A 20,525-nucleotide genomic window follows, 5' to 3' on the forward strand; every position below is an offset into this window, starting at 1 on the left:
AAAGTTTGGGTGGTTGACGAAGGCTGCAATTTATGAACTGAACACTTGTGTCTCTCTTCCTTTTCCGACCTCATCTTCCACCGCAACTGCCTCTCTTCTTCAGTATCTAGACACGATCTTTTCAAGCCTCAGCACCACCCTCTTGATCAACAACACCTACGTGGTACAACACCATCCCACTCTCACCTGCGCTGTCCTACCAGACTCCGTATGGCACCATACAAGGCTTTGACCCCTCGGCGTGGGGCGGCGCCGGCGGTTCGCGCTTCAAACGCCCAAATGGCCAATAATCCGCAGTCACCCGCCGATCGTGACAAGGATCATAGAGCCGGACCCCCACAAGGCACGGGCACTGCGAGTGGCGCTGGGACACCCACTATCAGGGCTGGAAGAGTTGGCAGAGGCTTTCGAAATGATCCCACACAACGCGTTGTCCGTCATCAGAAGACACCATACGTCTACAGAATCGGCATACGCCTTCCCAAGGAGAAGTTGCGACAGTTCCCGCGGTATAACGGCAGGGTTCGCAAGTTTGTGTCCGACGGTCCTGGGTCTTTTGTGACTCTGAAAGTTCCCCAGTTGCATACCATCATCAGTCGGAGAGGGCAACATACTTCACCAGATACAGTGGTAACAGGGGTCTCGTCGGTCACTTCTCCTCCATCACCAGAGACGGTTCATTCTGGGGCGCCATCTATCTTCTCCGAGATCACGCCCTGCTCTGATTTCAGGACTTCAGCCACCGACGAGTCTTCACCGCAAGAAACCGGGGCAAACGACGGTCTGCGTGACGGGTGGAGTGGCACCGAGCACGAACTTCTGGCTGGCACAACTCGATCGGTTCTTGGACCCCTTGACAAGTCGTTTGCTTCCCCCGACCGCCCCCGAGCCGACTTTGAAGACTTACCCGTGGCCGAACGCCTTCTGAGTAACCCCAACGGCAACGGCGACGCGATGGCGCCTGTCAAGGATACCAGCAACGTGCACAATACTATCAAAGACATTATCCAACATCTGACCGACATCCAGATCCAGACCCACGGCTACATCCCCGGCACGCAAGATTTGTTGGTTGACAAGTTGACCGATCTAACCAACTCGCTTTCCCAGCTAAAGCACCAGACTTCGCCCACCGAATCTCCCAACAATTACATTCATCAAGTCGCGATTGCTCCGGAGATAGTGGACTACGTAGATGATGGTCGCAATCCGGATATTTTCACCCGAGATTTCGTGGAGAATGTGCAGAGAGGCAATGCGGTGATTAACGGCAAACAGCAGGCATTCAGGGAGTTTTCGGAGATTTTCGCTCAGAAGCTTAAGGAGGGAATCCCGGGCGTGAGTAAGGAGGTAGAGAGGGTATTGAGGAATGCTGGTTTCGATGAGGAACATGATGCTACAACGAATGGAGATGGACGGATGGATTCACAGAAAGAGGAATCAAACAACAACGGCACAGCAAATGGATGATGGCCAGTCAAGGGTCGACACTTACATCATGTCTACGAGAAACTCACCGTGCCAGCGAGGAATATTGATCGAGCCAAAGAGACTTACGGGAGCTTTGAGCTGACGAGCATTTTTGACGACAGGAATGAAGATGAAATCCTACCAAGTTAGTAGGAAGCTTCACAGGCTGGGAAACAGTATGGTTCTGGAGAGTTACACGTAAGCGTGCTTGGAAACACCAAGAGCTGGAACGGATGGGTTGGCCACTGTTTGACAAGGAGAAGAAACAAGCCATGCCCGAAGTCAGTTGTTTAGCCTAGCAGAGTGCAGAAGCGTGTTGGATGCGTCTTCATGTTCTCATCCTGCTACAAGGCTGAACTGGCCGCGACTTGGCTTGAATCGAGCAGCTTTGAGCTTGACCGGAGAAACTTCGCCAAAAGCTCCCCGTGGGTTGGCGTCATTGAATAATAATAACCAAAATGTCATGCCACCGAAACAGTCTAAAGTAGCATTTCATTACCTTGTATACAATCGTTAAGCTTTGCGTTTGTCATTCCAGCATCTTCGTGGTGATCAATCCGCGATGACTGCCTCTCCAGCTCGTGCTCTCCTCGCCAGGCGGGTGTGTCGTTGCACATCCTCGAAGCTGCCATCAGGTTACCCCCCAACATCAAGCCCCCGTCTCACTCGACTCCTCTCGAGCAGCACTCAGCACAATGAGCCCACAAGTCCACAGCCCTCGTTTTCCTCCCAAATCCCGACCTATGGCTCCTCGGAGTTGCTGCGCCGGAAATACCAGAAGACGAACCAGGAGACGGACGTCAGGAGGGACAAGGCAGAGCGAGCCAGGACGGTGAAGCGCATGCGCTGGGCTGGGTATGGGATTGCGGCTTGTACTTTGGCCATGTTTGCAACTATATCACTATACCCGGATCCCAGAAAAGAGAAACCGGCGGAAGCGTCCTCGAACGTTGTACGGCTCGACGCACCACCCTCCATCACCAACACCCTCGTCGACCCCTCTTCCAAGCCTCAAGACGTCGAGCAGATCCCCACTGGCACAAGCTCGATTCCCTTCTTCCCTCGAATCATCCACATTGCATCTGACGCTCCGCCATCTACCCCGGCATCTGCCAACGAAGGCACTCAAGCCGATGTGGAATACCAATTGGTTGGACTGGGAATTCGCACCGTGTCAATCCTTAGCATCCAGGTCTACGTGGTCGGCCTCTACGTTGCTGTCCCAGATATTGCCGCTTTGCAGAAGCGGCTCGTCGAAGCCGCCGTGCCGCCCAGCGAGAGCGTCGCGACGACCCTCGTGGCCGGCGAGAAATCCCAGCTGAAAGAGCTCCTGCTCGACCCGGTCCGCGGAGAGCAGATCTGGAACGACATCATCAAGGATGGCCAGCTCCGCACGGCTTTCAGGATCGTCCCGACGAGAAGCACCGACTTCATGCACCTGCGCGACGGCTTCGTCCGGGGCATCACGGCGCGCTCGGCCCATTTCGCGTCGGACAGACACGACGACTCCTTCCAGGATGAGTCGTTCGGCGCCGCGCTCAACGAGTTCAAATCCGCGTTCGGAGGCAGCGCGCGGCGGAAAATGCCCAAGGGCGACATCCTCCTCCTCGTCCGCGACGCGCAGGGCAAGATGACCGTGTGGAACGAGGACCACAAAAAGGGCAATCGCATGCTGATGGGGGTGGTGGCCGACGAAAGAGTCGGCAGACTCTTGTGGCTGGGCTATCTAGCCGGGAAGAACGTCAGCAGCGACGAGGCCAGACGGAACGTCATCGAGGGATGCATGGAGTTTGTGGAACGGCCAGTCGGGACGGTGGCGGCGCAGGTTGTATAAAAAAGACCCCCGTTTTCCCTCCAGCCCGTCTAAGATGGACATGCGATACAGTGAGACAGACGGTCCCCAAATCCTGGAGATGGAAGTCTCACTTGAGCAGGCAAAGATCAAGATTTGACTGATATGCACGCGACTTGCCGCCCGAACTCGACTCCCCAAAATCATAGTCACCCCCTTTGAAAAAAAAAAAAAGGGGGGCACCTGTAAACATAGCGAAGCAAGGACTAAAATGGAAAATGGAAAATGGAAACCAAAATATGGTTTCAACAAGGACTAGCTTGGTATCTATCTACCTACCTGTTTAGTAGTATGACCAGAGCAGAGACTCATCATGGGATTTGATTTGATTTGATTCGATTCGTTACGACCTCAATGCGAGGGACGAGGGACAGAGAGCATATTAAGCCCTAAACGAGACCTGAAGTACTACTTACTGTACACAAGTTGTATGTCACCGCAAGCTTGCGATCTAGCGACTGAGCTGGCTGGCTGGCTGACTGATCGATTGACTTGAGCGAACGAGCAAAGAAACTTGCTTCTGGGGTTTGATTTGCTGGGCACCTCTACCATCTCTGAAACTGTGGTGGAAGCCGCGTTCCGGTTCTTGTTCCAATATCCTCTGCGAATTGCGACTGCTTTGATAAAAAGATGTTTGGACGCTTTATATGCAGGGCCTTTTGCTGGGCTGAGGGAGAAAGAATGGCGATAGACCGCCAAATAGTGCATGATCAGCATGATCAAGCTGCTTCGCTGGCTAGATCTGACCTGATTCACAACAACATGGGATGGGAGAGAAAAGATAACTCGTGCGCGGTTATAACATGTATTGGTGGTATATTCATCTATCACTCTTGGGCCTCTTGTATCATGGGTTCTTCTGCCTCCACTTCAAGCACGACGGAGTGTAGCCTCCGCCGGTTCCAGTCACATAAAAATCCAACCGCTGCGACTTGACCGGCGCAACGGCTCCATTCCAGAGGCCATTGCATTGCGTGTGGATTGAGTGTCTTTCTGTGTATCAGGGCTGCGAAGCCGATTACAGGGCACCTGCAGCGCTCAAGAGGTCGTTGAGTTGGCCCTTCTTGGCCTGCAGATCCGAGTTGCCTCCAATGTGCTTGTGGTCGATGAAGATGTTGGGGACACTGCGCTGGCCGGTGATTTCTTCGAGAGCGTCTTGGATTGCGGCGCCATCATCTGCACAAGAACGCAAAAAAAGGGGGTGTCAGCCAACTCCCAGAAGTCAAATGCTCGAGGCGCACATCATGGACAGCGCGGGGGGAGACAACGAGAAAAAGAAAAACATACCAACTTCATCCAGCTCGAGCAAGTAGTATTTGGCATGTGCCCCGTTCAGCAGCGACTTGGTTGCGCGACAGTAGGGGCAGTAACTCTTGGAGAAGACCACGACGGCGTTCTCGTCGATGATCTGCTGGGCCTTTTGTTTGGCGGCGGACATGGCTGCGGGTGATACTGAGGGCGAGGTGAAAAAGGTGCGGACGAGGCTGCGAAACGGGGAAAAGATTGAGGAAGCTATGGTGGCGGTATTGACTCTTGATCTCGAAGATATGAGAGAGGTGGACTTGGTTTTTATATTAAAACTCGCCCGCAAGAGACTAAAACCGCTCTCGTCTAGACTTCTAGTTTTCCTGGCGTTGTTCGGGAGAGGATTACCAATGAGGAAAGACAGCGATTGCGAAATCAGCGCAGGGGGGTGAGAGAGGCGCGTGCGGAAGATGAGGGGGGGATTTTGGGCAATGCAGATTGACAAATCTTGGAGACCGATGACGATGATGATGGAAGCAGCAGCAGGAGGAGCAGCAACAGCAGCAGCAGCGGGAGCAAACAGGAGGGGCTTGGTTCGGAGTAGCCTGACAAGCCTGAGTAGGTTATTGTAGGGCAAACGGAAGAGACGGCGATCAGTCATCACGGCATAAGGAACAGTTTGAAGCACGATTAGCCGGGAAATCCAAATATCGGGGAATTTCAATACAGTTAGATCACAGTGTCTCTTAAACTGGCGTGTCATGGGCTCTTGTCTGTCACTCCTCCCAGCCTTGTGGCCACGAGGCTGCGCAATCCGCCCAAGGCCACGATTATCAACCATGAGGACAAGGGGAAAAGTGCTCAGGGTTTCGACTTTTTCATGCTTGTACATGGGGTATCTGCCTTTTTGACACATTCAATCTGCGACAACTGATCCCGCCCCGTATCACCAATCGCCCAGGAGATGTCGTGGCCATTGGCTCTCGAATCGTTCTTCTTCTCCCAGTCTGTGCCTCGAGGCTCCTGACTGAACACGGTCTCTGATCTCCTGTCTCTCCTATCGAAAAACGGACTCGAAAAATAGTCAAAAGCCTACTTTGCCGCTCCCTTGCAGCTCTTTCGCGAAAGACCGCTCCACACACAAGAATCACCACAGCAAACACCCAACGAGGGACAAAAAAACTAACGAATCACTCCCGCTAAAATTGCAATCATGGAAACAGCAACCACAGGCCACACATCCCCCTTCCCACCTCCCACCAACAATCCCTCGCACAAATGAAAAAATCAAGCCCACGTCTTGTGAATGTGTGTACACAGAAGAAAGTGGTAGTGCCGTTTCTGGCCTTTCCCTCACATAACAACACAGCACCCGCATCCCTTCTCCTTGACCTTCTCCTCCATCTCGTCTTGCTGCATCCGCTGCACCTGCATCCTTGTGTTCGGTTGGGTGGGCACAGATGTGATACTGCCCATGGTAGTGCTTTGCACGGGATTCGGGACTCGTGGCATCGTACTGTATCCGCCATTCACGCTTCCTCCCGTACTCGGCCTCATGCTACCAGCCCCAGAGTTTCTGCCGTTTGGCCTGGGTTTTAGAGGCCAGGCACTTCCCTCATCTGCGCCGTCATTCTCCTTTCCGTCCGGCTCTGTCGACTGAGGAATGACTGGCGAAGGCGACTTCACCTGCCCATTGCCTGTATGAATCGCTAGAGGGGAGAAGTTCCTGTCGTATGTGCTCGGCACCGCGCCTTGGTCTTGCCACTGTGCTTGTTGCTGTCTGCGGGCATGTGTGGGGATGATCTGTTCTTCGGGAGGAAGCCTTGGATCTGGTTTATACATTGTAGCAAGCCACGGCGGATCTCCCTCTGGTCGATTCACTGCTGTCCGAGGGCGATCGAGTTCTCCGGATCTCGTTCCCGGTCGCTGGGTTGTGGAAGGTGCTGCGCCTGGTTTGGCATTTGTTGAAGGTTTCCTAGCCGTGGCAGATGTCTTGCGTCCGGCTGACGTGCCTGGCGGGGAGCCTTGGGCTCCTGTTTTGGGTCGGTTTTTCGTGGGGGATGATGATTTGGATGTTAGTTGCTTGTTGGGAACAGGTGTCGGGAGGAACGTAGAGTCGCCTTCGTCCTGCATCGTCTGACTCCCTATACTTCCCTTTCTGGTTCTGGTCTTGAAGACAGGGATACCGTCTTCGGGACTCATACTGTTACTAATAGTGCGCTTCCTGACCAGTGGGGTGTCTCGCTCAATTCTCTCTTGCGGTATGGGTAGAGGACTTGACGTCAACACCGGTATCTTTGAGCCAGATTTTCTCAGCGTCGGACTCAGGTATATTTGAGACGACGGGGTCTCTGCCGCGATCTCCTCGGGCGTGCGGAAATCCCAATTTGCTCTTTCGTCCTCTTCTGCTTCTGGCAGGGGCTCAGGCAGTCGAGTTTTGGTCTCCTCGGACTCCACCCTGCGGTATTCGGACGCGTTGCGGTCGTCACTTCGTCGACCTCGACTGGTGTCTCGTGGCGTGCCCTTGCTCACGCTCCTCCTCGCCTTGGCCAGGTTGATGCCTGCCGCCTGCAATTCCTCGCTCTCGATCTTGGCCAACTTGTCCCGATGGATCCAGCCCTCCGGGTCATCGTCGGTCGGCCGGTACATGTTCTCGGGGATGTCATTGTCGGCCGGGGTTTGGCTGACATTGCCACTACTCGGATTGCTCTTGTAGAGATCGAGCAGGCTGTCCGCTTCACTCCCACTGCGTATCAGGCTTGTCTCCCGCTGTCCCAACTCTTCAACTCGATTGTGCGGAGCGGCGGTTGCGACGGCCGGTCGTCCATTGACACCGGTGCTGTCTTTGCGGTTCGGCGCCAGTGCGGTCAACGGCGCACGCGTGGATCCCGAGGAGTTCTGACGCAGCCCTCCAGGACGTGTTTTGTTTGTTGCGGTCGTGTTCTGGCGTGTCATTTATTTTTCCCATGTCAGTTTATTCTGTCACATGAAAATAACGAAAACAAACTCCCCCAAAAACAGGAAAAAGATCCCAATTGCATGGGGGAAAGCGTGTAACGAACAAACAATAAAAAAACCCCTTCTTCTGTCCACACCGAGCGCGAAACTCACCTCTTGACTACTAGCGGAACCCACTGCATCGTACGGCGGCCTGGCCCCATTAACGACCATAGTCGACGAAGGTCCTGCAGTTGCTATGCCCGCCATCAGCAGTATCTCTTCAACCACTGTCGACGTGCGCAAATGCTAGGCCTCCCCTCCCTCTCAGTGTAAATGCGCCATGTACATACAACCGCGATAACCCCGATGCCCATACGAAGAAGGGACCCGCTTCCCAATCGAAAGATGAACCCTGACGCGACGGGGCGCAACGGCGATGAACTCGGGGAATAAGGTCCTCAACAGTCCGTAACGTCAACGAAGGGAGAGAGTGGGCGCGGCTCGCGGGAAAGAATGCTTCGTATCGAGGGGCTTGCAGAATGGCGGTCTGCAAAGGGGGCGAGAATGCGGTATTTCAGTGATCGAGGGTTCGAAGAGCGTAGATCAAAGGGCGATGCGAAGGTCAATGCTATAATATTATGGAAAAGGAACTATGCTTTAGCCAACAAAAGAATAAAGAGCACAATCCACTTGACACACACGAGCGCAGAGCTGGTAGGTTTGTATTATTGTTGCTTTGGGGATCTCGATGGACGAACGTCGGGGGCGTTATTCTCGCTTAATCTGACCTCAATGCCCCATTCATGTTCCATGTCAACAACAATCGGCCACTCACTAGCCACATAAAGGACCATAGTAATCTCATATGAGAACACGAAAAAAACGATTCATCTTGTCTTCTATGCTCAAAATGGTTCATCATTTCGTCAATTCCTCTGAAGGAATTATTTGTCATATACCAACTATACAATCCGGTTAATCCCTCTAAAAACCAGACAAATTCCTTTCCTTTGTTCAAGGCTGGCGCTACCCGTGTGATGGTGTAGGCTCTGATAAGTCCTGTCGACCTCGGTTATATGTCTGACTCCTCCCTCAGAATGCATATTATTCCGCCGCGGCTGCATAGGTCTCTTCATATCGGGTCAACCATGCTCATGCCCCCTTCACCCTCATCCGTTTCCAACCACCACCCAGGAAGCCTGTATTTAAATAAAAACACTGAATCGGAAGATGATCATGAGTGAACTCGTCCCTGATATATACGTGGGAGAAGGTCTGCAAAAAGTTTGTTCTCGGCTTGAATGGGTGTTGAGCTGAGAAATGTGTCAATGGTAAAGCCCTACCCATCAGGGCTTGTGTGAACCCATCAGTATGCGTTCACTGACGGGCGCCGTGGTGTCATTCGGGGGGCGTCCCGGAATCGAGATCGATCATCCGGCTCGCGATATTCGTATTGCGAATATTGCGGGTCCCGACGGGGGGCGATGTGGACTTTGTCCACTGGATATGGTCGCGCATACCTCGAGGGCTCTCGCTCTTCGGTGGGCTCGCCAAAGGACTTCTCACGACCGCTATTGTTGCGCGAAATGGGTGGTGTGTCGCGTGGGGACCGTGGGGACGGCCTCTCCTCATATCGCGTCGAGTCACCTCGTCGCATGGTAGGAGACGGTGGGATAAAGTCCTGCATCATAGCAGCGCCACGAGACGACTTCTTGGTGTCAACACGAGGACGCTCCGGTCTGTCCTTGCGACGGTCAGAGTCCCGTGATGGCTCCACCACAATGGGCTCTGGACTGCGGTACCTCCGGTGGGAGCGGTCTTCGTAATCACCGTAGACCTCCCGCACCCTGGGAGTCCGTCCATAGTCATCAGCGTCAGGATCTGGGTCAACAATTTGATACTTGGTTGAAGTTGTGGAAGGGTATCGGGGTTTGGTCGGTCTGGGTGGGCTTTCTTCTCGCATCTCAGGCGTGTGTGGACTCGAACTGCTGCCATATCCAGAATCGTGCATTGTTGTCTCACCATGCTTCAAGTTGGAGCCTTTGGAAGGAACCGAGTCCTTTCTACCTGAGGACACTTTAGGCGTCGGTGTGGTCTGAGAACGATGCAGGCCAGGAGGTGGTGCTCTGCGTTGCTCACCACGATCTCGGTGGCTTTCCCGTTCCCGCTCTCGGTCATGATCTCGTTCACGTTCTCTTTCCCGCTCACGTGTTGTGGGTCTCGGCGGAACACGTTCTTCAACATGAGCCCGGAGGTTGGATGGAGAGGAGGTCGATTTTGTAAAAGATGGCGTAAAGTAGTCATCGGGATGGCTTCGCCGGCCCTTTGACGACCCAGGCCTCTTTTCATTGTCTGAGCCACTCTTGCGGCCACTGCTCTTTGACTCTCCATTCCAGTACTGATAGGCATCTGATCCATTGCGATCCAAGCTAGGCCGATTTGTCGCCTTGGCCATATAAGCCTTGCTTTCCTCGTGATGTCGTTCCCATTTCTCATCAAAGATCTCCTCCTCCATGTCGCGAGACCGTTCGGCCCGTGCCGTCGGTCGTGGTCTCTCGGAAGGGCGATCGAAAGCCGAGGTGGTTTTGGAACGAGACGACTTCATCGAGGGACGGATTTCAGTGTAATCAGAATCGCTGTCGGTCCCTTCAAAGTTGGCCGGTTTCCTCGTTTGTGCTTTATCTGTTCGTTCCCGCCTCTTCTCCTTGTCATTTCTCTTTTCGTCTGCTTTCTGGGACCTGATCTTCTCTGCTTGGGCCTTGAATTTGCCCGCAGCCATAGCCGCAGGCATGCCCGGCCAAATGCCCGTAGGTTTTCTGGATTTTTCAGTGGTCTTAGGTGGTGGAGCAGCGCGTCTTTCGAATTCGGCATACTTTCGCGCAGTGGCTCGTGGAGGTTGCTCATCGTAGGGATCTCGGTATTCATACGCATCGCGAGGTTGGCGGACCTCTTCAAAGTAGTTACCGTGTTCGTTATAATCGCGAGGTTGAGATGTGGCTGCTTGGGGTGCAGGCCTCATGGGATAGGTGCGGGTGTTTGTGCTCGACGGTGGCGGATCTCTCATCATGGCTTCCTTTCGAAGCTCTGCTAACCGCACCTGGTCATCGTACCGTTGCCTCCGATTAGGGTCACTCAGAATCTCATAGGCCTGTTGGATCTTTTGAAATTCATCTTTGCCCTTTTCTCGCAAAGCTTCGTCCTTTATTCGATCGGGGTGGTACTTGAGAGCAAGTTTTCGGTGAGCGGCGCGGATGGCTGAGAGATCAGCTTCTTTGGAAACACCCAGGGCCACGTATGGATCTGGGGGTATTGGTGAAGCCATGGTTGTGTCAAAATTCTAGTACAAGAGGGGGAAATAGCTGAGGTCAAGAAGGAATGAGTTAAAGGTGATGTTGTTGTTTTTGTACAGAGCGGTCAACAGAAGGTCGTGGCGTGCATTGTGTTGGCCTCGGTCGGTGGTCGGGGATTTTCTCGAGGTGCGGTGGTTGGTGAAGAATTGACAAGTTTGGAAAAATAGGGGAGAGGTGTTTGAAATAATTACAATAATGATAACAATAACAATGAGAATAATGTGAACAGGTTCCGACGTGTTGAGGAATCAATCGACCGTCTTTTGAGGACAAAGTTCCAGTTCCCAGTCGAGGTATTTGGCGGATGTGCAAGTGTTAAAGCCGCTGACGTTTGGGGAACAAAGGGACGGGGGGTTGCCAGTCAAGATCCAGGCGTGGCTAGGAAAGCCAGTTAAGCCCAGCAGGAAGCAACGGCACCGAGTCACGGACAACGGGGGCTGCCCCAATGCGGTGGTCTGTGAGAGCCCCGAGAGGAGCCTGTGAGAGCGTGGTCTGTTTCTCGGTCGTTCTTCTGGCCCTTGATGGCTCTTGCACTGCTTCTTGGGATGGCCACTGCGGCGCTGCCCCTTAGCCGATCGACGATGGATTGCCAGCGTTTCCGATCCGTGGTGGATGATTATGTAAAGGGGGCCGTGCTCCGCTGCGGCACTTTTACTCGTACGAGGACCAGCGAGAGGGATCTTGTCGACGTGTTCAAAGAGTGAGGAGGCTTGAGGGCGTGGCAGGTTGGGTTGAGACGCAGGAGAATGGATGGATGAAAAGCAAACAGAGGGAAGAGTAGAAGGTTTGACCAAAGACGAGAGGAGGGTCTGGGGTCGTTACCCTCCAGAGGCAAATACAAGTACGAAGAGGGTAATGGCTGCGGGAGGGTCAGTGATGGAGATGGAGATGGATGGAGATGGGTTATCCTGGTGGTTTCAATGGCTACTACTACTCGCAAACTCTTCCAGACAAGCGCAACCATCCGCTGCCTTCTTTTTTTTGCCTGCTTTCAACATCCCATCTTCCAATTGCTCTTGCCGCGGTTTCGGACTCTGATGTGAGAGGGAGAAGGGAAAAAAAACTCAAAAAGCCACCCGTTTGGCAAATTCTCCGGAGAGCCGTTGGAGGATCCGAAGTTGTTTGGCTGTGCACAAGAGAAAACGACTAGGGGTGCCTAAGCATGGTGGCAGCCGTGGCAGCTTAGCAGCTAAGCAGCTAAGCAGTGCTGAATACTACGGAGGGCGGAGAACAGAGCCAAAAGAAAACAAGGAGGTGGAGCCACTGTCAGAAAAGAGGCGCGGGTTTGTTGTGTCGTCATTCGCCATTTGATCCTCGTCTCTTTGCCTGACCTGGCCCGGCCCTTGTCTGCCTCAAGAAGCAACTCTGAACATCTTTTCACACCCTGCAATCCCCTGATGTTCCCACCCCCCGAACAATTCCGTGCATCAGGGTCAATGCATCTTTATCGACCATCGAACTGCCTGTTCCTGCCGAACCTGCGGAAATCGATGTTTGCCGTCGTCCTAAAACGTGGCGTGGTGGCCTGTCGATCCCAGGGGATGAAGAGGGGGGGTATCTTGGGACATCTGAACAGCGTGGTGCCACCAGTGCCACTACCACGTATCAAGACCTCCAGTACTTTGCAAGAGACTATCATGACACAATCTACATACTTGGATACTGAGGCAACTGAGGGCAACTCGGGAAGGAAGCGATATACGGTCAGCCCCGGCCCCAATGAATCCATGTACGAGAGCCCCGTAGTGCCAGTTGGGCGGCTTCTGGTCCCCACGTCCCAGGTTCGACAGAGATGGGCATTGGAGGGGGCATAAAGATAGAACAGCAGGTGATAATAGGTATCGACTGCGGTGGTTGCTCGTGCCCCTCCAGCTGACCTCTCACACTCGCTCTTCTTACTGCCTCGCTCTCGTTTTCCCTCCTCATACTTTGAGGGCTACAGAATGATTCGTAGACCGCGCTTGGAATGCATGTCCATCACAAGAACTTGCATCAACCCATCGACTATCATCTGCCTTCGTCTAGGAGGCCCTTCGTGACGCCAGGCAACAGGCCATGAGCTCCTCCAATGACTTTGATTTGGCCTCCTGGTCGCCAAAACTCGCCCACTTGCACCAGTGTGTAATGTGTCACGCTTTCACATCAGCAACACAGACTCTACTGGTCACCCACTGGCCACTGATCCGGTGGTGGCATTCTTCCCCACGACGCTCCATCTTTGATCCATGCACATCGCTGGCCATCGTGTGCCGAACACCAGGAACTTCGACCGGCTTGTGACCCTCTTCTTACTCGCCCACGTCGTGCCACAAGTCACGTCTGGTCCTCGAGTCCAAGTCATTTTCCTGGGTGAGTGAGCCTGCATGAGACTGGATGCATCCACTCCAGAAGCTGGGCGATATCACATTGGACAAATCCATTATTTTTGCCCATTACGGCCGTCTTCCAGTCAATTAGCTTACGAGGCGCAGCAGAAACCTCGTCCTCACTCGTCCCAAGAGCGCCCACGGCGAACTGAGTACGTGACCACGGCGGTGCCGAAGTTTTCTCAGGCAACCTTGCAGACGACCATGGTAAAGATGTCCATTGAATGATCATGTCTTGATCGAATTGGTTCCCATTGTCCGATCCAGAGCGCCCAAAAACCTCACAGCCAATCCGTGACATTGAAGAGCTGCTTCCTGACGGGCCCCTGGCGCCCTACACTCCACCCAAAAGCCAACCGAGCGGCCCTCGTGCGGACCGCTCCCCAGACCCGGCAGCCAGCCTAACAGAGGAAAGAGAAGACGTGATTCAGAAAAAGTGCCTGCTGGTGATTGGTGGGGCATTGTGGGCATTTCTCCCAGCTTCCAACTCTACGGATTATCCGATGATCGACGAGAGAGAAAGTTGGGGAAACAGGACAAGACAAAATGCTCCATGAAGGTCTATTGTGTGAGACCAGAGAGAGCAGCTCATCGATCTGAGGTACTCTAACCTCAAAGCTGTCTACATCTTCGATCTTGCTCAACCACCACTACGATCTCCGTCATGTCGCAGACTCCTGCCCAACAACCCGCAATACGAATATTCAAGGCAATTCTTTAGACATGCAGTGTGACCAGGGGGTTGGGTGCCCGTGCGCCGCCTAGAGACTGTGCTCCGATCGATTTCCTGAGCCACCTTCTCGAACCTCTACAGACATGTCAGCAAGCGCTTCCTTCACCAATCAAAAACAGAGAACAAAGCCATTGCCGTTTCCTCCCCTGGATGTCACACTTTCAGGTCGATCACATGTAAGTATATTAGGGTGCACATCTAACGGAGTTTCGATCACGAAGTACAATGGGTATTGTGCATATTCTAACAGCGAATCCGGCCCTGTCAGGGGTTCCGATGTATGTCCAAATATCGTGTTCGTATATGCCCAACCCGGGTTCATTGAACAGGAGTCCAGAACGTAGCCCAAGCAAGGACGCAGCCTATCATTATCGTTCTCTGCACAGAGCGCCGAATCGGTTTCCGAGCGCGACCCATGAAAGCAATGTTGTTCCAAAATCCAAGTCAACACGACACGACAATTAGGCGGCAAGGCATGCATGAGAGAGTGACACGGCGTCCTTGTGCGCATTCCACGTAACTCGATCATTCTCAGCCTCATTTGACTCCCAGCAGAGTGTTCGAGACGGAGCTCGGAGCGAATTATTCCCTAAGAACCAGACCAACTCAAAGGCCTTATCGATGAAAGCGTTGTCGATCACAAACAAATCCGTAACTTTGTGCAGCCCTTGCAAAGGCCAACTGTGGAATACGCAGCACTCGCCACGTCTGTGGCTGGTGCCTATTCCTTCGGTGCCTCAAGGGTTCCGGCATAGACGTACCTATACCATAGACGCCGAGTCATGCGAGAAGCCGCCTAGCCGCTCTCTAGAGCCATTAAGGACCTCTATCCACGGTCGCCTTGTGGCTGCGAACACGGCTTGCGTGTGTACTCGGTATACAATGCCAGGTCATTCGTGAGCATACAGCCATTGGCAGATTATCAACACACTCTGCTCGTGAGTCTCTCTCGAACCGCTCTCGAACCGAGTCCCCGGTGGCGGCGATTGGTCACTCACTTCTACACCAACTCGCCTGCATCCACGAGTCTCATGTTCACGCCTGGGCCGACCTGTTCGGGCATGCTCACAGCTTTCAGGCTCCATGCACTAGCATGGCTGAAAGCCGGCCCTCGTCATGTTCATTGTGCTCAGGGTATATTGAGTCACGACCAGAAATACTCTGTCATCTCCCGGTGGCGACGGCAAAACTCCCTGGTGGAGGCAAAGAGCAACTGTAACCTGGCGTGCCTGGATCACATGATGACCGCTGCGCACCCCGAGACGGTTCAAACAACTCTGGATCTGAGTGATCTGCTTGTGAGATGGCGGACCCGAAGCTCTCTACCAGTTCCGAAGAGCTGAGATCTTCGAGTCTCCCAGTACGGAAAGGATGAGAGCAATCACGACGCAAATCTCAAACGAAAATCCCGTCCATGGTTTCTCCATGTGGAAACATCAAGTTACAATACTCAGCCCACAGAGCCCGAGTGCCTGATCAGGATCTCCAAGGGGCTGTTTCCGGGATCTGTCCTCTTGGTTGTCGTTGGCTAATGCCCCTCAATGATCAACTTCTTCCGTGTCTTAGCCAACGAACATCTCCTTTCCACCCATGGGTCCAACAACTGATCAGGCGTCCCTTCGTGCCTTCTCCCGCCCTTAATCAGCCACACTAGGAACTCTTTCAACGCGTAAATGATATCCACATCGTCTTCGACGTCCAAAGGCAGATTTGAGGAAACCATTTGCGGGGAAGCCGGGCGGGATAGGCAACAGTCCTAGCATTCCCGATGGTGATTTGTCGGCTTGTTGCCCAGGCCCCCAGAGGCGAGCATGAATGGATTGCCTGGCTTGTGAAAGCGCAAGTCGTATTCTTATCTCAACATCGCCTCCGCCATTCATCAAACGCCCCCCGCAAAAAATGAAACATTTGAAGCGAGTGATTCAGATGATGCATTACGAGTACTTCGTAAGTGGACTCGCCAGCAGGTCTGCCTTGACACATGCAAGCTCCATTTACTCGTAGGAACGACGGTAAGGCGTTCTGGCGGGTTCCCCTTTACCCGGCTGTGGATCGACCGCCCTCGAAGAGGCAAAAGAAGGAACTTTCTGAATGAATCAAAAGTTGTCCACGCGCTCTTGGTGCTGTTTTCAAGAAAGATGCTGGAAATCCTAGGGCTGTGTAAGACAATGATTGGTTATTCTCCTCACAATTTTTGCCTTCCGATGTCCCTTTGCTGCCGTTCTCGTTGGCCAACCATGGGTACCTATGAACTCTTCTCAGCTCTTTGCAACAAAGCAAGTTCCTGTTTCACATTTCGCGTCTCTGCCTGCCTGGTGGCACAGCCAGGTCCCTGTCTGCCTTCCGGTCGTTCGATGGTGATCAGATAGCTTGAACGCCGTTGTCTGGCTGTCCATGCCGTGCGAAGATGACCAGAACAACCAGAGTATATGCAGAGCATATACCGGACACTATTTTGGGTGCCGTGGTTATCAGGCAATCGGCAAGTTGCAAAGTTGAGTGTTGCGAGCGGCGACGCAGCTTTGGAATAGCAAAGATAAAGCTAGCCAACCATGTCGTTCACTGGAGCTAGATGCATCTACGATCCTTTTGCATGTTTGTCGCCCCTGATGTGCTCGGGAGCCTGAGCTGCCACAAACACCATTTGTATGGACCGACGACAAAGATGGGTGACAGGCTGACAAGATACCCTGCTTCACTCTTGACAGATCAGGTCAGTTACCCCCTCGGTACCATCCAGGACGAACACCCTAAAGAAGGCATTTGATCCATTGACGAAAATGGCGGGTGACACAAGTGCAAAACTTATTCACTTCTCACCGAGTGATCCTTGACAACGATAATGCTGTCTTGGCGACCGCTGAAAGAAGTCGCTCCCTGACCCGACAATCACAGCGACGGTCGACAGGTTCTTCACTTCAGGACTTGTCCAGGTGACTGTCCCTAGTAACCCCCAGAGTAATCCAACCGTGGACCGACGATGGCGGTGACGGATGACAGAGACTTCACTCTCGACGAGATCGGAGGATGTCAATGACAAACACCTCTTTTCATGATTTGTCAGACAATCAACGTTACCACCACACATGTTACTATCCAGCTAACACCATTTCTTTTATTCCTTCTTGTCCAGGGGTACGCCCCGTCACCAGCATAGCCTATATAGGGCATTTCGCGAATCGACGATGAGGGTGACGGACGGCCTGTTTTTCTCTCCCTCCCTCCCTCTGAGTATCTGTCCTTCTCCCCAGCCCAAGAGCCTACCCGTCGCTCTCTGTCCCCGGGGACACGGCAGGGCCTACTCTACAAGGCATTTCGTGAATCGACAATGGGGGTGACAGATACAAACGGACAGCCCGTTTTTTTTTTTGATCCCTTCTCAGTCTTCACTTTCATTCTCTCCTCTAGGAATACGCCTCGATACTACCTAGTATATACTATACGGGGGATTTTACGAATCGACGACCAGGGTGACACAGATGGACGGACAGCCTTTTTTTGGGATTCCTTTTAGTCTTTACCTTCATGATACTCTACTCTAATCTATTGACCGCTCTCTTCATGCGCCGACAACGCCCCCAAAATCACTCACGCCTCGGCGGAAGCCGTGCTCGAATTCCCATCCAAATGGACATATCCGCGCACTCGCAATTCCCCCCTGCTGCATACGCTTGAGGATCCAGAGATCCAACGCTCCGATCACGTCTGCGCCAATAACAGCATTCTCATCCATACTTGTAGGCACAACTGGGTGACTGGCACTCGCACCATCCAGGCCCATACCACCAGTTAGGACAGCAGCTGCACCAGGGTTGGAGGCAGAGGGAATTTGGCCTTCCACACGTGCAGCAAAGAAAGACCGCGCATCTGCCCACCCGAGGTTCCAGCCGTCGCTGTACCGCCAATGCTCAAAGTTAGCACCGGGCTGCGTGCTTGTCCAGTACGCCGTATGTCCGTTGAGTGCATCATGCGAGAGCTGGGTCTTCCTCTCGTCCGCTTGCGAAAGCCGGTATTTGATTTCTCCCACGGTCAACGTAAACTGCTTGGGGCATACAATCTGTCCATCATCGGTGGATGCCTTGAACCCCCATTCCCAACCAGGCATCCACTCCATCTTGAAAGTCCAGAATGCCGACCCAGACGCTCTACTCTGCCACCGCTGACTCTGAGCTTGACCAAACTGCCGCATCAGTTCAGCTTTCTGGTCAGCGGGAGCTTTGCTCCATGTCTGTGGCGCCAACGCAAGGCTGTACTCGCCGACGAAGACTGCCACGGCAGCCTGATGGGCGAAAACGTCCCCAACAAGACTCGGATCGAGTTCTTGCAGCTCCGTCTTGACTTGTTCGATGATCTCGTAGGGAGACCGCGACGTGTCTTTTTCATCAAAGGTCCAATATTTGTGCGTATCCACAATCACCGGGCATTTGGGCATGTCTGGGTTGTTGTATGCTCGAGTGAAACGTACAGCACGACCTAAATCCCATCCGTCGCTGATGTAGATAGGGAGGGAAACGTCCATGGTAGATATACGTTGTATGACATCGTTGTACCACTCATACATGCCCGGGGGGTCGATGATGGCTTCGTTGCAGACTTGCAGTCCAACCACACCCGCCAGTTGTGGGTCTCGGATCGTCTCATCCGCAATGAACATCAGGCATCGGGTCGCAAGCTCAAGGTTCAACGGGTTTCCCCATAGTTCGGCTTTCCCGCTGCTGGTTCCAGAATGGGTTTCGTGATTGGCACCGCCTGGAACGCCGTGAAGGTCGATCAAAACACCGATGCCGTGCTGGAAACACCGCCAGACGAGGCGCTTCACAGCGGACCATGCGTTGATATAGACCTGAGAGGGGGCCATGGCGAAGGCTGTGTTGGCACAAAAGGCTGGGCCCAACGTGAAATAGCCGATCGGCAGCCGAATTGAATTGCAGTGTGCAGAATTAGCCAGCCAGTCGAGGTCGTCGTCGGTGAGGGCTTTGGCCCAGTGAGTCTCCCATTTCTGGCGAGTTGCATCGAGGCCACGCGCGTTGATGGACCTGGGTGAACAGTTAGCAGAAAGAGCCTAACAACGTAGAGAACGAGTCTCCCCACGCAATGACGGCGTCAAGTTCACTGCTCCCCGGCACCCCTTCGTCGTACATGCTCCCGAACAGCCATTGTTCCAAGATAAAAATACTTCCTAGATTGGTCCCATGCTGATAGCGATATCGGAGGATGTCCTTTGGGGTCGGTCGAGTCGGTTGTTGGAATGACATTGGGGGAGGTTGGACGGGATATTGTTTCGGAGCTGTGTGCAATGGCCTCGTATTAGTGATCCGCTCCAATGGTAGAATATAGATAGATAGGTGGCGATGGTGAATGAAATGTAGGGATTGGTTGACTTGCGGGTTGAGGATGACGATGCCAGGTGAGAGGAAAGAAGGCGCAGTTTGAGGGGACAAGACAGAGACTCAGTCTGGCAGTTTGGTCAGGGACATCGTCACCCTCCTCAACTGCGCTCTCTACACGCCTCACTTCAACCTGCGCCTCAAGACAGACAAGACATACTTTCGGTCTCATCCTTGTTCCCTTCCACCGTCTCTCGAAGATCATTGAATGCCTTTTTTAACGCTTTCCTCATGGTTTCGGCCTGATCACTCGTGAACACGAGGCCGATGCAGAATGCGAGAATAAGTCGTGACGGTAATTAGTCACCGAGTCCTCTTCCGATGAGCAACACTCGAGGAGGTCTTTGAGAGTGGACGAGCACGAACGAGGTCTGTGGGGTTGGAGTTGAAGAGTGCCCATTGCGCGGCTTGTCTTGTTGCTTTTGACATGTTTGTCACATCTCACCAAGTCAGAAAATAGCACATCTCTTGGACATGCACTGTGGACATCTATCGTCGACCAATCGACGTGATGATATTGCTCGCTGTCCTCGGGCTTTGTGGTTTTACGAGAGAAGGACACGGAGAATAAAGATATAAGATATTTGTGACAGACTTTCGAGATTAAGATACGACGTGACCTCCATAACTACATCCTCGGTCAGAACAAGTCTGCCTACAGCATCTCAATCTTCGCTCCTTCTGGAAATGCACGATATATGCAAGGTATAGTGTCTTGTAATACTCTTCAATCTCGACACCCAGCCACTTAATTGGTTCCTCGAGGGGCATTCACCGAGATCCTTATCATTTCAGGCTTTCTCTCCATCACAGTCCTTGCAGACGGATGAACTGCTGCTGCTGCTGTCGCTGCTCCGCCAGTGCTCAGAGCGTCCCAATTCGGCTTCTCGAACGTGAGGACTTCAATATATCCGCAATTGTTGTGATTTTGCTGCTTCGCCCGTCTCTGCATAAGGACTTGATGTTTGCATTCACAGGTGAGAGGACTGTGGTAAGCAGGTTCAATAACATTTCTCTCTCTCCTGTCTCCTAGATGTACTACCGACTCTGCTGCTGTTCCTACATTGTTGTAATTCTGCCGAGGAATCAAGTCTGTCGCTCGTCAATTCTCTCGTCTTTGCATCACTCTCGCTCGAATCCTCCAACCCTCGTTGCATCGCGGTCCAACTGTTCCACGTTGTC

General features: G+C 53.0%; 6 protein-coding genes across 6 annotated transcripts; 2 read left to right on the forward strand and 4 right to left on the reverse strand.

Moving 5' to 3' along the window:
* Nucleotides 1–210: 210 nt before the first annotated feature.
* AYO21_10828 (hypothetical protein) lies at nt 211–1,470 on the forward strand (the record flags this gene model as incomplete). Its single annotated transcript, XM_022660736.1, has 1 exon — nt 211–1,470. One exon carries the CDS (start codon nt 211–213, stop codon nt 1,468–1,470), a length of 1,260 nt encoding a protein of 419 aa, XP_022506947.1.
* Nucleotides 1,471–2,032: 562 nt separating this feature from the next.
* Nucleotides 2,033–3,304, forward strand: AYO21_10829 (hypothetical protein; the record flags this gene model as incomplete). The annotated part of the gene is made up of 1 exon (XM_022660737.1): nt 2,033–3,304. The coding sequence occupies one exon, from the start codon at nt 2,033–2,035 to the stop codon at nt 3,302–3,304; it is 1,272 nt and encodes a 423-aa protein (XP_022506948.1).
* Nucleotides 3,305–4,340: 1,036 nt separating this feature from the next.
* AYO21_10830 (glutaredoxin) lies at nt 4,341–4,760 on the reverse strand (the record flags this gene model as incomplete). Its single annotated transcript, XM_022660738.1, has 2 exons — nt 4,341–4,498; nt 4,610–4,760. 2 exons carry the CDS (start codon nt 4,758–4,760, stop codon nt 4,341–4,343), a joined length of 309 nt encoding a protein of 102 aa, XP_022506949.1.
* Nucleotides 4,761–5,920: 1,160 nt separating this feature from the next.
* AYO21_10831 (hypothetical protein) lies at nt 5,921–7,522 on the reverse strand (the record flags this gene model as incomplete). Its single annotated transcript, XM_022660739.1, has 1 exon — nt 5,921–7,522. One exon carries the CDS (start codon nt 7,520–7,522, stop codon nt 5,921–5,923), a length of 1,602 nt encoding a protein of 533 aa, XP_022506950.1.
* A 1,351-nt stretch (nt 7,523–8,873) lies between these two features.
* Nucleotides 8,874–10,829, reverse strand: AYO21_10832 (hypothetical protein; the record flags this gene model as incomplete). Its single annotated transcript, XM_022660740.1, has 1 exon — nt 8,874–10,829. The coding sequence occupies one exon, from the start codon at nt 10,827–10,829 to the stop codon at nt 8,874–8,876; it is 1,956 nt and encodes a 651-aa protein (XP_022506951.1).
* A 6,686-nt stretch (nt 10,830–17,515) lies between these two features.
* Nucleotides 17,516–19,211, reverse strand: AYO21_10833 (hypothetical protein; the record flags this gene model as incomplete). Its single annotated transcript, XM_022660741.1, has 2 exons — nt 17,516–18,992; nt 19,048–19,211. The coding sequence occupies 2 exons, from the start codon at nt 19,209–19,211 to the stop codon at nt 17,516–17,518; spliced, it is 1,641 nt and encodes a 546-aa protein (XP_022506952.1).
* Nucleotides 19,212–20,525: the final 1,314 nt, after the last annotated feature.

This window comes from Fonsecaea monophora (genome assembly GCF_001642475.1).
Source record: "Fonsecaea monophora strain CBS 269.37 chromosome Unknown Scaff133, whole genome shotgun sequence".
NCBI classification, from domain to species: domain Eukaryota; kingdom Fungi; phylum Ascomycota; class Eurotiomycetes; order Chaetothyriales; family Herpotrichiellaceae; genus Fonsecaea; species Fonsecaea monophora.